The sequence below is a fragment of the Martes martes genome (assembly GCF_963455335.1).
Source record: "Martes martes genome assembly, chromosome: 7".
NCBI lineage: Eukaryota > Metazoa > Chordata > Mammalia > Carnivora > Mustelidae > Martes > Martes martes.
This window is the reverse complement of record NC_137894.1, coordinates 52828523-52847119: the sequence shown is the minus strand read 5'-3', so window position 1 is coordinate 52847119 and position 18597 is coordinate 52828523. Positions and strand designations below refer to the sequence as shown.

General features: G+C 37.9%; 1 protein-coding gene across 2 annotated transcripts in view; it reads right to left on the bottom strand.

The window, feature by feature from the left end:
• The window catches only part of SLC12A6 (solute carrier family 12 member 6), an 84969-nt gene extending 66372 nt beyond the window's left edge, over positions 1 to 18597 (bottom strand). The window contains exon 1 of one of the 2 annotated variants that reach the window (XM_080809006.1): positions 17406 to 18597. In XM_080809006.1, the coding sequence (XP_080665132.1) occupies positions 17406 to 17676 (271 nt within the window). In that variant the 5' untranslated portion in view covers positions 17677 to 18597. Of the gene's footprint in view, positions 1 to 1114; positions 1254 to 17405 lie in introns of those variants that run through there. The other variant, XM_080809007.1, reaches the window with a different exon arrangement.

The following is an 18597-nucleotide window of genomic DNA, read 5'->3' as shown; positions in this document are numbered from 1 at the left end:
TCCTCTGCCTTTGGCTCAGGTCATGATCTCAGGGTCCTGGGATTGAGCCCCGCATGAGTCTCTCCGCTCAGCGGGGAGCTTGCTTCCCCCACTGACCCGCCCTGTCTGCCTCTCTGCCTACTTGTGATCTCTGTCTGTCAAATATATACATAAAATCCTTAAAAAAAAAAATCTTATCTCCCCCTGGTAAATTCTCTCACTAGAAGGAAAGAATAAAAGGCATTTTTTTTATAGTCCTTGTCTGTTAAGTTAGAAATTCTTAAAATTCATAAAGATAAGAGACAAGAGACAGTAAATAGCAGTTTACAGAAAGGAATTATGTGTTACTTGCTATAAAGAAAAGTTAGATTCATGGAATTAAAAGGAATTTTGAGAGATTATTCTCTTAGCCTTTACTCACAGACCAGAGAAATTTTTTGACAATTTATGAAATGTATAGTTTTAAAAAATAAAAGGCTTCAAATGACACCTGTATTTAATGCAATATTAGCGCTATAACTGCATGTTTAAAAATTCAAAACCACAATTCCCCCAGCAAGTCTAACTGTTACCGCTTAGAGAAAATAATAGGGATAATCACATTCATCAAACTTACTAAACCTAATGCTAGGATAGTCAGCATAATGATCATATTGTACTTCTTTCATTAAAGAGCTCTTAGATCATTCGCTACTGAATTAATGTTTAACTGGTAAACTGAGGCAAAATACTGAATAACCTTAAAAGTCACAAGTGCAGAGTCCACTGTACAAAACTACTGAACCATACTCTTTCCCTTTAGGTACTTTTCCAGATAAAATTTAAACTGTCCGAGCAAAAGGTGCAACTTAAATTCTGCATAAATTAACTTCTACTGTGGCTTTCTTTTTGCTTGAAAAGTCTTTTCTTACATTGCCACTGATTCAATTTCACCTGTAGGTAATGAACACAGAACTCATTGTGGGGAAAACCAACCAGAATGTGAAAAGAAAGAAGTTATCAGATATACAAGAGAGTGAAAACAGTTGATTGAGAAAGACTTTACCACAGTACTTTCTCTCCTTATAATATTTTAGTTACCATTTCTTTCACAAAGACCCCATTGGTTCCCAAAGCTCCTAAACCGAGTACTCACCTAGGTCATCCGAATGCTGAATCAGGGCTTTTATTTCTGCTAGGCTGGGCTCTCTCTCTTTGGAGACCGAAGCTGCTGCCCCCTCCTCTGGGTCCTCTACCTTTGTCACCGTAAAGTGCGGCATTGTTATAGTTAGGAATCCTTCACTCTCGCTGTGAACTTCCTTCCAGTCTACTTTCCCTGCCTACCTCTTACTGTGCCCCTTCCCAACTGTAATCACTGCCTACAGGAGACCAAGGCTCGGAATAGGGAAGTACTTTCTCATCACGTGACCTACAGCCCCAAGGGAGGGGAACGCTGGAAGACACGCCTTCCACGGTGTTTATCATTCACTCAAAGGATTAAGCACTCCACCCCTTACTTATGGTTGTTAAGCTCAAGAATCCCAAGAACTGTTTAGGCAGCGTTCCCAGAGCTGCCAAAAGCTGAGAGTGGGCAGAATTCATGAACTGCCGCCCACTGTGTACTCACCCACTCATTTCCTTAACTCAAGTTGTTTCCAACCCTATGTGCTCATCATGATCTCAGCCTCTGCCCTCGTATTTCACCCGAGAAAGATTAAGGAACAGTTCATCGTACAAACTTTCCTTTTAAAGAAAAACTGGCACTACATCAATTTAGAAAATGAAACAAATTATATATAAGCTTCTGTTGTTGCTTTATTTTAAAGCATATGAAAAATAGTAATTTCTTACTGTTCAGATGAGAACACTAATTCCACAAGTATTCAGTGAATGTCTACATATTTTATACAAGGCATAGTTCTAGACACTGTAGTGTATACCATGATATCCAAGAAGGGACATTAATATTCCTAAAAGTCCAACTTTGTTTTAAAAGAGCAAAACATTTTTAAAGAGAATAGTTCAGACTTTTTCATTGTACAGGGAGCACAAACATAATGTTTAAAAAAAAAGAAATTCAAGGAAATTCCTCTAATTAAGAGGTGTACAGTTCCTTCAACACATTTAACATATTTACTTCTTGGTGTGTTTTATCAGATAACTGTGTCAAGTGCTCGGTTGGTAACTTTAACTATAGAGTTTGAGGCCCTATCTCTGAACTTAGATAAAGGAGTTCAGTAAATTGAGCCCTGTGTTAACTTCCATGTTGATGATGTAATATAAGGGCTTTGTTGCTGGTAACACCTGACTTGTAAGACTGCACTAAATTTAACAGAGAAGGAATGATAGTTTACAAACCTCATTTATTCCTACACTATTTCTAAAAGAAAAGAAAGCCAATAGTTGTTGAAGACCTACTTTGTATTCTGAACTGCACTAGAAACTTTCCATTATGATTTCATTTAATCAGCACAGAAACATTAAGCTTCTAAGAAACTTGCTCAAAGTCACAGAGTTTATAAACAGCGAAGCCCAACCTAAAAACCTGTAGTACCCTTGTTGGTACATGGCACAGAAGTTTCAAGCAAAGAAAACTCATATACACCCCCCAACTTTTGTTTCATGGTTTCCTGTATAGCACTGATTTTCAATCTTGGCTGCACACTGTAATCAACTGAGGAGATTTGAAAACTACTAATGTCTGGGTTCTATCCCTGATACTCTGATTTAACTGCTCTGGAGTAAAGCCTAGGCAGTAATACTTTTAAAAGCTCCCCTACCTCTCAGATGGTTTTAACAAGCAGCCAAAGTTGCAAATTACTAGGATTTGGGAAAGAGAAAAGTTCATAACCTAAGAAATCTTTGTAACTATTTTATCTTTGAGAGAAACCAAGTCAGGTGTGGTGTGCCTTTAGTGATTTTTCCATACATAACAACTCAGGTAGCTACTCTACTAATTTTTTCAAAGTAACTTATCTACTAAATTGTCAAAGATTTCAATATCATACTTTGGGTTCCAAATCCTTTAATATTTCACTGCCACTGGATATTTCTAATAGGATCTTGCCTTTCATATTTACTTAATAAAGAGACCTGAACTATGGCTAATCATCTACAGTTGAACACAAACAATGACTTTTACTATAAATCTGCATACAGCTTGTGCATATGAGCATATGTCAAATGTTACCCTGTTGCTTCTCCCCTTTAAAAAAATCCTCAAACTAAAGAAGTAGGAACGTAACACATTCCTGTTAATCTGTGACAGGAGTATTTATTTACCAACTTAATGCTTTGATACCACAGTGCTCAGCAATTTTAAAATAGTTCTCTTGTAGAGTGGACTGTAGATAAAAGTGCAGGAGCATAAAAAATTGAGGGCAGAGTTAAAATAATACAGAAAAAGTTTGGAGGAGAACTGGTAAAGCTGAGGGGAGCGCTGTGTGCGGAGTGATTAGATAGAGATGGTAGGATGTAAGAAATAGGTATTTAGGGACGCCTGGGTGGCACAGCTGGCAAGCATCCAACTCTTGGTATCGGCTCAGGTCTGATCTTGGGATCCTGAGATCGAGTTCTCCCTTACCCCTCCAAACAACGTGCTCAATGTGGAGTCTGCTTGGGTTTCTCTCCCTCTCCCCTTGCTTCCCCCTTCCCTTGAGTGTGCACACTCTCTCTAATAAATCTTTTTTAAAAATTAGAAATAGCTATTTAAAGTACAGTAAACTATTACAATGGGGGTACCCGGCTGGCTCAGTTGGTAGAGCATGGGATTCTTGATCTTGGGGTTTTAAGCTGGAGCCCTACATTTGGTGTAAATTACTTGAAGAATAAATAAAATTGAAAAAAAAAAAACTACCAAAATGAGGTACCACTGCATACCCACTATGACAGCTAAAATTAGTAAGACTAAAAACACCAAATCTGATGAGAATGTGAAATAAAGGGTGCTTTTATACATTGTTACTGGGTGTAAATTGGTTCAACCATTTTGGTAAAAGATCTAGCATTGTCCCCTATAACCCAGCAATTGCATTCCTGGGTATTTATTTCCCCAAAATGAAAACATATTCCCACCAAAGGACTTGTCCAAGAATATTCATTGCAGTTAATTAACAATAACACCAAACGGGAAACAAACAAGATGTATATCCATAGAAGAATGGATAAAAAAAGTATGATATATTCATGCAAAAGATTACTATTCAGCTATAAAAATGGCTCAGTGATACATGTAACAATATGGATGAATCTCAAAAACATTATAGTAAGTAAAAGAAGCCATAAAGAGGGGTGCCTGGGTGGCTCAGTTAGTTAAGCAGCTGCTTGCAGCTCAGGGTCCTGGGATGGAGCCCCCATCGGGCTTACTGTTCAGCGGAGAGCCTGCTTCTCCCTCTCCCTCTGCCTGTTGTTCTGCCTACTTGTGCTCTCTGTCAAATAAATAAATAAAATCTTTAAAAAGGGGGGGGGGGTGCCTGGGTGGCTCAGTGGGTTAAGCCTCTGTCTTGAGCTCAGGTCATGATCTCAGGGTCCTGGGATAGAGCCCCAAGTCTCAGGCTCTCTGCTCAGCAGGGAGCCTGCTCCCCCACCTCTCTGCCTGCTTCTCTGCCTACTTGTGATCTCTGCCAAATAAATAAATAAATGCCTTAAAAGAGGGCACAATATATGAATCCATTATATGAGGTTTTAGAACAGGCAAAACTAATCTATGGTGCAAAAACACTAGGACAATGGTTGCCTCTGGGTGTACGGGAGCGTGACAGAAATTCCCAGTGTGAAAGTAATATTCTGTATCTTGTTAGAGTTTATTCCATAGGCATATGCATCCATCAAAATTTAATTGATGTTCACTTAAAATTAGTGTAATTCATTGTATGAAAACTTTGCTTAAAAAAGAAAAAAAAAAAAAGCTGCAGGGGTACCTGAGTGGTTCAGTCGGTTGGTTAAGCATCTGCCTTTGGCTCAGATCACAATCTCAAGGTCCTGGGATTGAGGTCTCAGGATCAAGCCCCAAGTCAGGCTCCCTGCTCAGTGGCGAGCCTGCTTCTCCCTCTCCCTCTGCCCCCAATCCTGCCTGTGTTCTCTTGCTGTCAAATAAATAAATAAAATCTCAAAAAAAAAAAAAAAAGCTACAAACAAATACTGAATTCTAATTAATAATATGCATTTTGAAGTATCTGGGGGAGGTGAACTGATATCTGCAATTTACCTTGAAATGCAAATAATAAGATAGATGAACAGATACATGTTAGGAAAAGTACAGTAAAAATGTTAGTAATAGACTCTGACTCGTGGATGTACAGATGTTCACTATAGAAATCTTTCAATTTTCTATATAATTGAAAATTTTCATAATAAAATGTTGGAAAAAATACAGTAAACAGAAGTTCACTTACAGAAGTTTACTTACAACAAACTCTTTATAAAGATTTCTAGATCGAAGTATAAAGCAAATCATTTATGGGTCAAATTCCATTTCACATAAAATTTAGGAAGTTACATAAATGCTAGTCCTGTACTTTGATTTTATAGTGTTGAAGGCTGTTTGAAATCAGAGTCATCATACAGATTTGAAATATTCACAGTTTTACATAAAAAAAAAATAGGGTGGGCCGCGTGGGTAGCTCAGTAATTAAATGTCTGCCTTAGGCTCAGGTCATGATCCTGGGGTCCTGGGACAGAGTCCCACATCCAGCTCCCTGCTCAGTGGGGAGCTTGCTTCTCCCTTTCCTATTCCCCCTGCTTGTGTTCTCTCTCTGGCTGTCTCTCTCTGTCAAGTAAGGAAATAAAATATTAAAAAAAAAAACAACAAACTATGGCATTTTTAAGTAGTAAGACATAGGGGAGGCTAGGGCAAAAAGGGCATTTATAATGGCACTGGTAAAGCTGAGGGGAGTGCTCCCATAGTGCTTTGTACATTAGGTCAAATATTATACATATTGTATTTATATTACTAATCAGTTTCAGTAAAACTTTCTGACTACATTATGCCTGTTTTTTTAAAAAAGCGTGCCTGCCCATTCTTTAGAAGAATGGATCTACTATGGGTAATACTCTAAAAGTACAGTTTACCAAGCTACACTACCCAATTGCCTCTTTTTAATCACAGCTAACAAGTCATGACAACTAGCATTTTGTTTTATTCAACCCATTTATTTAAAAAACAAAGACAAATTAGATGTAGTGAAAAGACCTAAACAAGGAAAAGTCAGTGGGAAATTATTTTCAACGTAAGAATTCTCTTTCAGGTTGTACTATATTGTTATACTACATCACTCAGTTTTAGAGCTAATCATATATGTATGTCCTTTTTGTTCTCAGAACCTGAGAACTGTATTGTACAAAGGCATACACAAATAATCCTGAACCACATATGTTCTGAAGTGATTCTTTTTTTTTTTTTAAAGGATTTTATTTATTTATTTATTTGAGAGAGAGAGAGAGAGAGAGAGAATGAGAGAGATGGACCAAGAGCAGGGGAAAGGGTGGAGGGAGAAGCAGACTCCCCGCTGAGCAGGGAGCCCAATATGAGGTTCGATTGCAGACCCCAGGATCATGACCTGAACCGAAAGCAGATGCTTAACCAACTGAGCCACCCAGGCACCCAGCTGAAGTAATTCTTAAGAATTTAGTAATCCATGCTAAAAATGGATCCACGATGCAAGAAAACTTCTATAAGTGAGCAGTAAGCAAATCCCTGGAATTAAAAAGCCAAATACATTTTGAACACATTAGTTTTTACCAAATGTCATTCTACTCATTCCTGAGAGCATCTTGTAGATATAATGTTAAGTATTTAGTAACACATTAAATAGTATTCTTTTATTTTTAATAAAAAATGCAACCAGAGCTTGATCAATGGTATCAGCATGCTATTAAAAAGCTGGAAAAGTATAAAATAGACCAGACTAGCTTCCATGACATACACACAACGTAGACTTAACTCATCTTATCTGTCTATCCCTTTTCATAGAATTCAGTCTCTCGGGGTGCCTGGGTGGCTCAGTGGGTTAAGGCTCTACCTTCGGCTCAGGTAATGATCTCAGGGTCCTGGGATCAAGCCCGAATCATCAGGCTCTCTGCTCAGCAGGGAGCCTGCTTCCACCTCTCTCTGCCTGCCTCTCTGCCTACTTGTGACCTCTCTGTCAAATAAATACATAAAATCTTAAAAAAAAAACAACAACAATTCTGTTTCTCTCTCTCTCACACACACACACTGGTAGGAGCAGTGTGCAAAGAACAATGGATTCTGATTTGGAAACAGATTCAAATCTTAGGAATCTCTTCTAAACTCTTAGAGTTTGAAGATACTACTCAGAGTACTTTATCTACTATTAAGATCCAGCCGCACTTGAGAGAACCTTTAAAATTATAGCCAAGTAGGGGCGCCTGGGTGGCTCAGTGGGCTAACGCCTCTGCCTTCGGTTCTGGTCATGATCTCAGGGTCCTAGGATCGAGCCCCACGTTGGGCTCTCTGCTCAGCGGGGAGCCTGCTTCCTCTTCTCTCTCTCTCTCTCTGCCTGCCTCTCCACCTACTTGTGATCTCTGTCAAATAAATAAAATCTTTAAAAAATAAAATAAAATTATAGCCAATTAATAGTTTTGTGCTTAAGAGTATTTGGTTTGTTACAAGTGGTACTTTTACAAGAAATAGTAAAGAAAGTGTAATCTACTTCCAAGCAGTTGTTTTCTTCGGGTTTTTTTTTCCCCCAAGCAGTTGCTTCTAATGTAGCAGGTTATTACTTCAAAATATTTAGGATAGACATTCTCATTGAATCACTGTAACCGCCAGCCAGCAACTAAATATAAGTAGAAAACTACATTATGCTTTAGTCTTCTTGATCAAGATAAATTTATGATAAACTTTGAGTAACAAAAGTTATATTTTATTCTCAGCTGTAAACCCTTCATACTTTTTATTCTATAATTCTAACAATAAATCTGTAATAATTCATCTTAAGAGATCTTGTTTGGGAGGAAAAAGAACTGAATTATAGTATTTCTTTAAAGTGTCTGAATTATATAACTTCTAAAAAAGTACATAACTTTCAAAAATTTTTAATTTCTCATCTTCAAATATTAAGAGAGGAAAGAGGTCATGTGTTAGAACAAGGATTCTTAAGGAAGATATCAGACTTGCCCAAAGGACTAACCCACTCCCAGACCCCCATTCAGTTACTTAGGCTTCAAAGGGCCACTGGTAGGGAAATAATACCTCCTTTGGCATCTTTCAGAAGGTTAGGCAAACATTCAAAAGAACAGTGCTTTGCAAATTATCTCTGGTAAAGGATTATTTTTCTTTATATTCACAATTCATGTGAAATACTAGAAAAACGGAGAATATCCAAAACACAAGTTCTAATTTTTATTATCAGATTTGACATAAAATCGCGCAATTAAACTGCTTTGCAAGTTTTTAAAAACTTTCAATTTCTGAACTTATCTCCGCACAGACAGGTTAAGTAAACAGCTCATAGACCAGCGCCATTTACATACTACACTCCAAATGGTGGTGTTACAGAATGTTGTAAACATTTTACTAGCAGAGAATAAGCAATGCATTACTTAAATTTAGAGCTATAGCTGTAAAAGTATACTGACTCTCATTCTTAAGCAGAAAATGTATATATATTTGTTTTATTTAGCATATTGGCAAATCCTTTTTCTCCTTCAGACACAGGACAGTAAATAGTGGTTTAAAATATCAAAATGGGGGCGCCTGGGTGGCTTAGTTGGTTAAGCCACTGCCTTCGGCTCAGGTCATGATCCTGGAGTCCCGGGATCAGGTCCCGCATCAGGCTCCCTCCTTGGCAGGGAGTCTGCTTCTCCCGCTGACCTCTCTCCTTTTATGCTCTCTCTCTCTCTCTCATTCTCTCTCTCTCAAATAAATAAAATCTTTTTTAAAAAATAAATAAATAAAATAAAATATCAAAATGATCACAAATTCTAAATTATGCCTTATTATGTGGACGATTATTTGGAAAAAATTTAATGAGTTAATCAGTTACATTGGTGAAGACCAACTATCATGCATAGTAAGAACTGAAAACTCCTAAATCTCAGAATTACAAAAAATTGTCTATGAAAACAGATTTTTATAAAATGGCATCAGTGATGAATATATAACATATTTTGGGGCTAACAACTGAAAGATAATAAATACATAAAAGACCTTATTGTCTGATGGAGTAAACATTATATTGCAAGGAAGACAAAGACTTCTCCAAATCAAAACATCAGGAAAATCTCATGCTTTACTGAAGCTGAAGAAATCATGCGTTATTTAATACATATATGAATGCCTACTATGTGCCAGGAAATAGGAATACAATGGAGAACAAGGCACTGTTCCTGCCCTCAAGGAGCTCACAATCACATTATCTACTTCACTATAAAGGAAAAGGCAATCTTAAACCAGGACTGTACATACAATATAGTGTAAGCATAGACAGAACCTTTAGAGCAGAGCATACTACTACCTTGCCTAGTTACTTCTTCAAGGACTAAAGCTGTGAGTCTTCCCTAAAGGAAAGAATGTAGTAGGATAGTTGATGGCTACCTAATTTGATTAGCTATGTCACCCATTTTGGCTGCTGACCCAAATATTAAAGAAGGCATTATCAAAAGCCTCTGTGTACTCAGAGTCCTCAGCTTCCATTCTTTCTTTTTCTACAATATTACAACTCCCTATATAAGGCTGCTCATCTCTTTCATTAGTCTAATGTCATTACAAGCCTAGCTATTGTAGGACCCAAGAATCACCAACCAAAAACAGCAGTGGCACTATGAGCACGGACTATTCAGTACCTCACTCAGAATTTCATTTCTGATGTATGACACTTCATTCTTTATTAAGAAATACTTGCTTGGTAGGCTTCTAATCAACACTACAAACAGTGCAGAGAAAATGGAACTGCAACACACAGTCAAAACTTAAGACATATTTCTAAAAATGTAAAGAAAGGAAAATGAAAACACAAAACAAAATTTTCTTGTTAATCTCAAGAGAACAAGTGTTTTGTTGTTGTTGTTTAAATAAGTTATTGCTTCTTTCCTCTCTTGCAAAAAAACTCCATTTTGAAATAGATCTACTGCTGGGTGCCTGCCTGGTTGGCTTGGTCAGTATAACATGCAATTCTTGATTTCAGGTTTGTGAGTTCCAGCCTCACAGTGGGGTTAGAGATGTAGAGATTACTAAATAAACAAAGCAAAACACGCCCCCAAAACCAGAAACAAATAAATCTACTGAAACTTGGGTCAAAATATTAATATTCATTAACTTTAGGACAGAGAACTGTATTAAATCAATAGCTATATAATTCAGCATTACTAAACTGCCCTAGGTATTTGCAGTATTTATTTAAAAGACACTGAAAGAAGGGCACCAACCTGGCTGGCTCATTTGGTGGAGCATGCAGCTCTTAATTTCAGGGTTGTGGGTTCTAGCCCCACGTTGAGTGTAGAGATTACTTAAAAATAAAAACTTAAAAGAAAGACACTGAAATATGTATTTTTTAGACAAGATTTCCTTTCAGGAACATAGAACCTTAAAATTATTCAGGAAACAGGCCATCTCATACCTTTTTTTGAAAAACAAAAACAGTAAACTGTTTCTCCTTTCATGCCTCCAATGCCAGGCAAAAAGCTGCAAAAATGTACACTGAACATAAAAATTTCATTTCTTTTATGCTTCTTCTACTCTACCTTTGCTTCTTACTAAATGCTTCAATGTTAGTATAGTAGAGGAACTGTAATAACAGGAATTCTGATATTAAAATCACACGCACCTGGGTTTAAATCACTATTCTTCAGTTTATCACTTGTATGACCTTGAGTAGGTTGCTTAACCTTATCAGTTTCAATTTTCTCCTGGATGAGAAATCCCATTATCACTCCCAAGAAAATGACTATTTTTTTCTAATGAAAAAATAACCTGGACCGCCTGGGTGGCTCAGTTGGTCTGCATTCGGCTTAAGTCATGACCCCAGGGTCCTAGGACTGAGTCCCACATTGGGCTCCTAGCTCAGTGGGGAGACTGCTTCTCCCTCTGCCTGCCCTCCCCCTGCTTTTGTATGTGTGCACTCTCTCTCTTCTCTCTCTGACAAATAAAATCTTTAAAATGAAAAAATATAAAAACATGATTTTTCAGGAACGGAAAGAATTAAACTCTCAAGGGAAGAATTTTTTTACACCCAATAATTCTTAGAATTTTATTTGGAAATAAGCATACTGCTGAACTATAAAAAAAATCAACTAAGTAAATTTTTTACATGCATCTTAGATATAACCCAGTTGTGAAAATAAGTATTATTTCTGGATATAAAAAAAATAAGCTTTAGGGGTGCCTGGGTGGCTCTGTCAGCTAAACTTCTGCCTTTTGGCTCAGGTCATGATCCCAGGGTCCTGGGATTGAGCCAAAGGCAAACGCTTAACTGATGGAGCCACCTAGGCACCACTCATGATTTTAACATTTTCTTTCCTCTAGCTTACTTTACTTTAAGAATACAGTATATAATACACACAAAAATGTTAATTGACTTTATATTATTGGTAAGGCTTCCAGTTAACAGTAGGCTATTAGCAGTTAAGGTTTGGGGGAGTAAAAAATTACATTCAAATGTTCTATTGCATGGGAGTTGGCACCCCTATGTTGTTCAAGGGCCAACTATAATATGAAAGACATATTTAAAAGAAGGATCATAGTCACCTTTGACTGACAAAACTCTAATTAATTTATTTTGGTTTGGGGCAAAAAATTGTAAGTTTTTCGGAGAAGTACAGAAAAGTACTTGGGACTCTGAAACATGTTCTTATGAAAAAAAAAATACATAGCTTTCAAAGTTGCTTAGTCAATTGTTATTCTGACTTAACCTTAGATGAGAGACATTTATGAGACCTACCAATAACACATAGAATTGGCAGATCAGCCAAACAGGCTAAACATACATGTAATGTAATGGCTCCAGAGGCAGATAAATATTCTATTCTATTAGATCTACTAACATTTAAGGGAAAACCTGCTGTGCCTATCCACTCAGTGAAATCCCAGTTAGGTGGGAAAGTTCTTCCCATACGTACAGCATTAATCACTCTTTCCTTTTGAGCTTTGGTTTTCAGTTCTTTCTCTTAGAATCAGCTGACAAGCTTTGAAAAATACTGATGCAATTATTATGGATCAGAATCCATGGATAAGGGGCAGAGGTATTTTTTAAAAAGATCTGTAGATCATGCCAATAGTCAGCCAAATGAAGCATCATTGCTCTATTTCATTTGCCTTTATTATTTTTTATTTGCCTTTATTATAGCACGTTTTTAATTTTTTTAAAGCTTTTATTTATTTTACTTATTTATTTGACAGAGAGAAATCACAAGTAGGCAGAGAGGCAGACAGGGAGAAAGAAGGAAACAGGCTCCCTGCTGAGCAGAGTGCCCGATGCAGGGCTCGATCCCAGGACCCCGAGATCATGACCTGAGCCGAAGGCAGAGGCTTAGCCCACTGAGCCACCCAGGTGCCCCGCATGTTCTTAACTTTTGTTTATATTTCTATCTTTTTTAGTCTAGAAGATCTTCAACTCAATATACTGAGTGCAATTATTACATGTGCAAATCATTATTGTGTGCAAATTATATGTGGCATCACATACTACATTGGGTGCTGTTGATACAAAGACAACTTTGTGTCCCTGTCCACGAGAACCTTACTGCCTAATTGAGAAAGATAACATATAAACAAAAACAACAAAACTAAGTGAAATAGGTGCTATAGTAATAGTCTGTATAAGGGATATAGGGATATAAAGAACTGATCTATTATCTGGGTGTGGGGTTGAATCAGAAAAAGTTTCAGACAGAAGGTGACTCTGAAGGAGGGACTTATCTAAGTAGTTTTTGCATCTCTACCACCTAACACTCCCCAGTAAAAACTTGGTAACAGCCAACCCTCGAAGCTGATATATTTAGAACTCTGTGACCTAAATGGCTTCTACATTTACTCCACTTCAAAAACCCACTCCCAAGACTCCACACTAGACCATGTTAACACTGGAATTGCCCCCCTCTGAATCCCTTAATTCCAACATCCAACTGTTGGGCCATAATCTTTAAACCTTCTCCTTCCTTAACTACCACCTTACTCCACCAAGTCCTCCAGTCTCTACATATCTCCATTTTTACCTCAGTTCATCATTTTCCTTTGCTGTATCTTTCTATTATATTATTCTACAATGTGCTGTATTTTTTTTATATTTTGCTGTATCTTTATTGTTGCATTTATCATACAGCATTATAATTTATATCAACATTTGTTTTCACTATTAGATCATAACTTTCTGCAGAACATTTCTTGGATTATTTTTCTTGGCCCTGCATCCTTAACACCCAGAACAGGGCCTGGCCCTCAATAAGTGTTCAGTAAATGTTTGGCGAACGAATGGGTAAAATGTTCTTGTCATTTTCACCACCAGACTACAAGCTCTCCAAAGGCAGAGACTACCTACTCTACATATTTCCTATAATTCCTATTGGGAATATGGTGCCTCACATATATCAGAACCTCACGGAGCATGTGTTAAATTGTAAAAGGATGAAATATATTAGATATTGTGTAAGACATACAAAAATATGATCCTTATCCTCCTACACTGTTGGTGGGAATGCAAACTGGTGCAGTCACTCTGGAAAGCAGCATGGAGGTTCCTCAAAAAGTTGAAAATAGATCTACCCTACCACCCAGCAATCGCACTACTGGGTATTTACCCTAAAGATACAAATGTAGGGATCCGAAGGGGCACATGCACCCAAATGTTTACAGCAGCAACGTCCACAATAGCCAAACTATGGAAAGAACCTAGATGTCCATCAACAGATGAATGGATAAAGAAGATGTGATATCTATATACAATAGAATACTATGCAGTCATCAAAAAAGAGAAATCTTGCCATTTGCAATGACATGGATGGAACTAGAGGGCATTATGATGAGCAAAATGAGTCAAAGAAAGAAAGACAATTATCATATGATCTCCCTGATATGAGGAATCTGAGAGGCAGAATGGGGGTTTCGGGGGGTAGGGAAGGAAAAAATAAAGCAAGATGGGATTGGGAGGGAGACAAACCATAAGAGACTCTTAATTTCACAAAACAAACTGAGGGTTGCTGGGGGAAGGGGGGTATGGAGAGGGCGGCTGGGTTATGGACAGTGGGGAGGGTATGTGTTATGGTGAGTGCTGTGAAGTGTGTAAGCCTGATGATTCAAAGACTTGTACCCCTGTGGCTAACGATACATTATATTTTAATAAAAATACATTCCCAGCTCTTTTTTTGGAATTATTATTTCAACAATCATTTAAGATAATCAGATGGTTATGAGGCAAATGTAAAAAATGTTCATTATGGCAGAGACAAAACAATATAATGGAAAGCACTGGCTATAACTCAGGAGGCCTGTGCTTTAGTCTTGGCTTTGCCACTCTGTGATCTACAAATAACCATCTCTGTGAGTCTTAGTTTCCTCAATTTAAAAATTTCCTCCATTTTAAAAATGGAGTTTTATCAGAATTCAATCCTTTTTTTCCCCCCAAAATTCAATTCTTCATCATCTAAGGTTCCCTAACATGCTATGCCTCTTAAAATTTGTATTATAAAAGTGATATACCCTCAATATAAAAAATTCTACATGCCCTTCTGAATTGTTTAGGTAAAGAGAAGTTCCCACTCTCCACTCTATTTTCATAACTCCCCAAAGGTAACCACTCTCAACAGTTCCTGGTATCTTTAAGGCATTGTTCATGTATAAGTACAGACTAAGATTCTTGTTTTTATTTACCAACTGCACAGTCCCATCAATTCTAAAGGAATCTTGACAAAATGAAAGGACAATTATAAATACTTCAATAACAGGGGCACCTAGGTGGCTCAGTTAAGCCTCTGCCTTCAGCTCAGGTCCCCATGGGATCCAGCCCCTGCAACATCAGGCTCCTTGCTCAACAGGGAGTCTAATTCTCTCCCTCTGCCTGCTGCTTCGCCTACTTGTGTGCTCTCTTTCTAATAAATAAATAAAATCTTTTTTTTTTGATAAATAAAATCTTTCAAAAAATACTTTGACAAGAGAAAGATAATTACTCAAAAGGCCAATAGTAGAAAAAAATTAAAACAGAAATAAGTATTTAAAACTTCCTGTTTCACACCACCCACCCCCGCCCCCCACTGTGCAGCAAGCGTAATGTGAGTAAAAAGCATATGACAAGAAAAGAAATTTAAGGTGGGAAGCTTAAATGTGGAAGAAATGTGGGAGGCATGGGAATTGTGGAGAAAGGAGACATAATCATACCAATGTCACAACCACAGAAGAATGTATAAAAGGCCCCCAAATCACAGAATTTAAATATTAAAATTGCAAACACAATTTTGAAATACACTGTGGGCCTAAGGACGGACTCAATTACAGAAAATGCAGTGTTGTTTTCCTATACCAATGCCATCCCAAAGACAAATGTAGATCACTATGTCCTTGATTTTCTTGACAGCATCCTGTAAAGATCTATATCTAAGTCTAACAAGGGTATCCACATATTATAAAACCCAAAGATGAAATAATAGTATTTTTGACCAGTCCTTCTGATAGTGACAAAAATATATCATAAGATTATAGTTGTCATAAGAATTTTTTTTTTAGAAGATAGAGCAAAAAATAGGTCATTAGTAAAATAGAAAACTAGTTTCCTGTGAATATAGTCAAAATTGCAATCTAATGGCTGGACTATGGATTTCTCTTTCATTTGGTACCAGAGTAAACATTATGGAACACGTTAGAAAGAAAGCCAAGTTTTAACTTCTACATCCACCTAGACAACATAGATTTCACCTACACATGTCCCAGTTTTACCCCTATCATGTAAAATGACACCACTCTATACTGCAAAGAATGCTTGAATAAGATAAGGACAGCAGCCTGGATCAGGATCCTGTTCCACAAGAATAACACATTACTGAAGTCCACTTTTTAAACAGAATAAAAGTACAATTCTATAGCATATAAGTCACAAGTCTAACATTTAGCTATAAACTGTCTAATGACAATTACGGCAATAAAAAAAATTTTTAACACTGCTATATCTTTACCTGGTATATATATTACAACCTAAATACAGTATGATGGATATAAACTAAAACTACAATTTAGAATTTGGAGGAAGAGAAAATGATAAGTCATTTTTATTCCATAATGTAATTTTAATACCACAGTACACTGCCAAGAAGTTGTAAATAGCTAAGTCCATATCTCCATAAAATAAATTAGTCATGGATAAGTGAATTCGAGGACTACAAACTTTAGCAAATCTACCTTGTTTCCAAACACTCAAAAACACAAACCGAAATAAGGAACTAAAATCATTCTGGTTTCCTGCACCCTTTAAGTTAAGAGGAACAATATTTCCTGACACCGGAAAATGTCAAGTCAGTAGCTGAAGCTATGGTTTTCAAATTTGGGTAGAATACCATTTTAAGAGTCTTTAAGATTCTTAAGAGAAACTCTCATTACTTGACATATCTATGTCAGAATTTAACACAAAACTGAACATATAAAGCAGTACAGCAATTCTCAAAGTTCTCTACCCCACAGTCTTAAAAATGTTATGACCTTTTCTTATCTCATTTCTCTCTTGCATCACCTCTTCCCACTAAATCCAGTAAAAACTTCCAAACCAGCTAACACAAATTAGTTTAGGCAGCTAAATTTCTGCAGTGGTGAAGTAAGTCATAAGTGGCTTGTGTACTACTACTTCCTGACCACAGACTCAATACACACCATTTAAAGTGCAAAGTGAAAGAATTATGTAGAAATCAGGCCTTAAAAGCCTCTTTAAAAAATTATATTGGGAATCAGGCCCTAAAAGCCTCTTTTGAATTTCTCCATTTGACAGGACAGCACAATATATCCACCAGCCTTACCCTGAGCTTAGCTTCTTGAACCACTGTCTGTAAAAAATGCATTTTTAAAAAGAACTTTGTGATACAATAACTGAAGTCTTTGTAGGAAAGCCAATAACTAAGCTACAATCAATAACTATTGCTAGTAACTAGCCTTAAAAGCAGACTGTGATAGAGCCCCAGAGCTAGCTCTCCACTAAATTTTCACAATTTAGGATTCTTTGTGCAGAAAACTATTAAAATCTTTGATATTCATCCTTAACCCAAACCACCCATCTCAATTCCAAGGAGGCAAAAATGGAGAAGTCAAAATATAAATCTACTTTCCTTCCCACATGCCAAAGTATTACTGCAGACAGTTATTGTGCTAACCATTATTCCAAAAGGTTCCTAGGCACCACAAATAAAGGTTCCTCATTCCTGATGATTACTGTATAATGGAAAAATGATTTCCTAGCAGGAAATCAACCAGATACATAAGCCAGTAATCAACATATCCTGTCATCTGTGTCTCCACTTACCCTCAGTAACATCCTGGGGGTTAGAAGTCCGGTCACTAGCTGGATCCAGTGCAACAGTTGCTAGTGAAGTGGTGGCTCCAGACATCTCACTCATAGGCTCACTACGGCTTGTTTCAGGCACACTTTCCCGTGAGCTAAATCTTACTCGGGAACTGGATCGGGAGCTGAGGTCCGGGCTGGTATCTGACAAACCTGGAATGTCATCGATCTTCGTTGGTGTCACCATGAACCGAACTGAAGCCATCTTGGTGGTGGTTTCTGGAGGATGCATTATTCTCTTTTCCTTTATAAGAACAAAGAAAAAAGGAAAACCCTGCAAAATCCTTCCTCCTACACTAGCTACTTTTTTGATTGCAAAGATAGAAAAGACAACTTAAAAAAAAAAAACCCTCAATAACCTTGATTTACACCACAAAAAAGTCCCAAATAAGAATCCTTCTAACTCAGAATTCAGACAGACTACCCTAGAAAGTGCACTAGCAGTAGATATTTAAGGAAAAAAAAAAAAGACGAAACGATGCCAGTCTCCTGGAACTTCGTTCCTTCGGAAAGAAGAGTTATCTAGATGTCTCTCCCGGTCCAGGACTGCGGGCTCAGTGCCATGGTCTCAGAGAAGGTGAAGGCTTTCTTCCCTCGACCCCCAGGTTTCCGCCGAGTTAGTCAAGTCTTTTATCCGGTAAATGTCCAACGGTTCTAGATGAGCAAAGAGCGCGCAGGCCCACCCTTATCAGGCGAATATAGCACAGATCAGATTGCGAAACGGTGTACACCCGGCCACCTGTTGTGTATCAGGTGAATACCCCACAGGTCTGGCTGGGAAGTGTGTGTAGAGCCACCCGATGTTTTGGAGGCCAATAATCCGCTTGGGTCTGGTGGGAGGGATGCGCATGCATAACGGGAAAATACCCCACACTACCGGAGAGAGGAGAATGAAAAGGGCGAGCAGAGGGTGCAGGGGCAGAGCGGATTCCCGTCTCCAAGAGGTCTGCGGGGGTGGCCCACCCGCTCTTCTGGCGGAACGGTCTCTAGGATCTGGGAGGCGGCGGCTAGCGAGCGGATAAAGACCCCTCGGACTGCAGTTCAGGGTCGTGGCAGGTCGTTGCTAGTCCATCGAGCCCACGGTCGGCTCGCCAGGTTTCTCCTGCGTGTGACAGGACGGGCCACTCCTTTGCCGGAGGACGCTTGCTCCCCC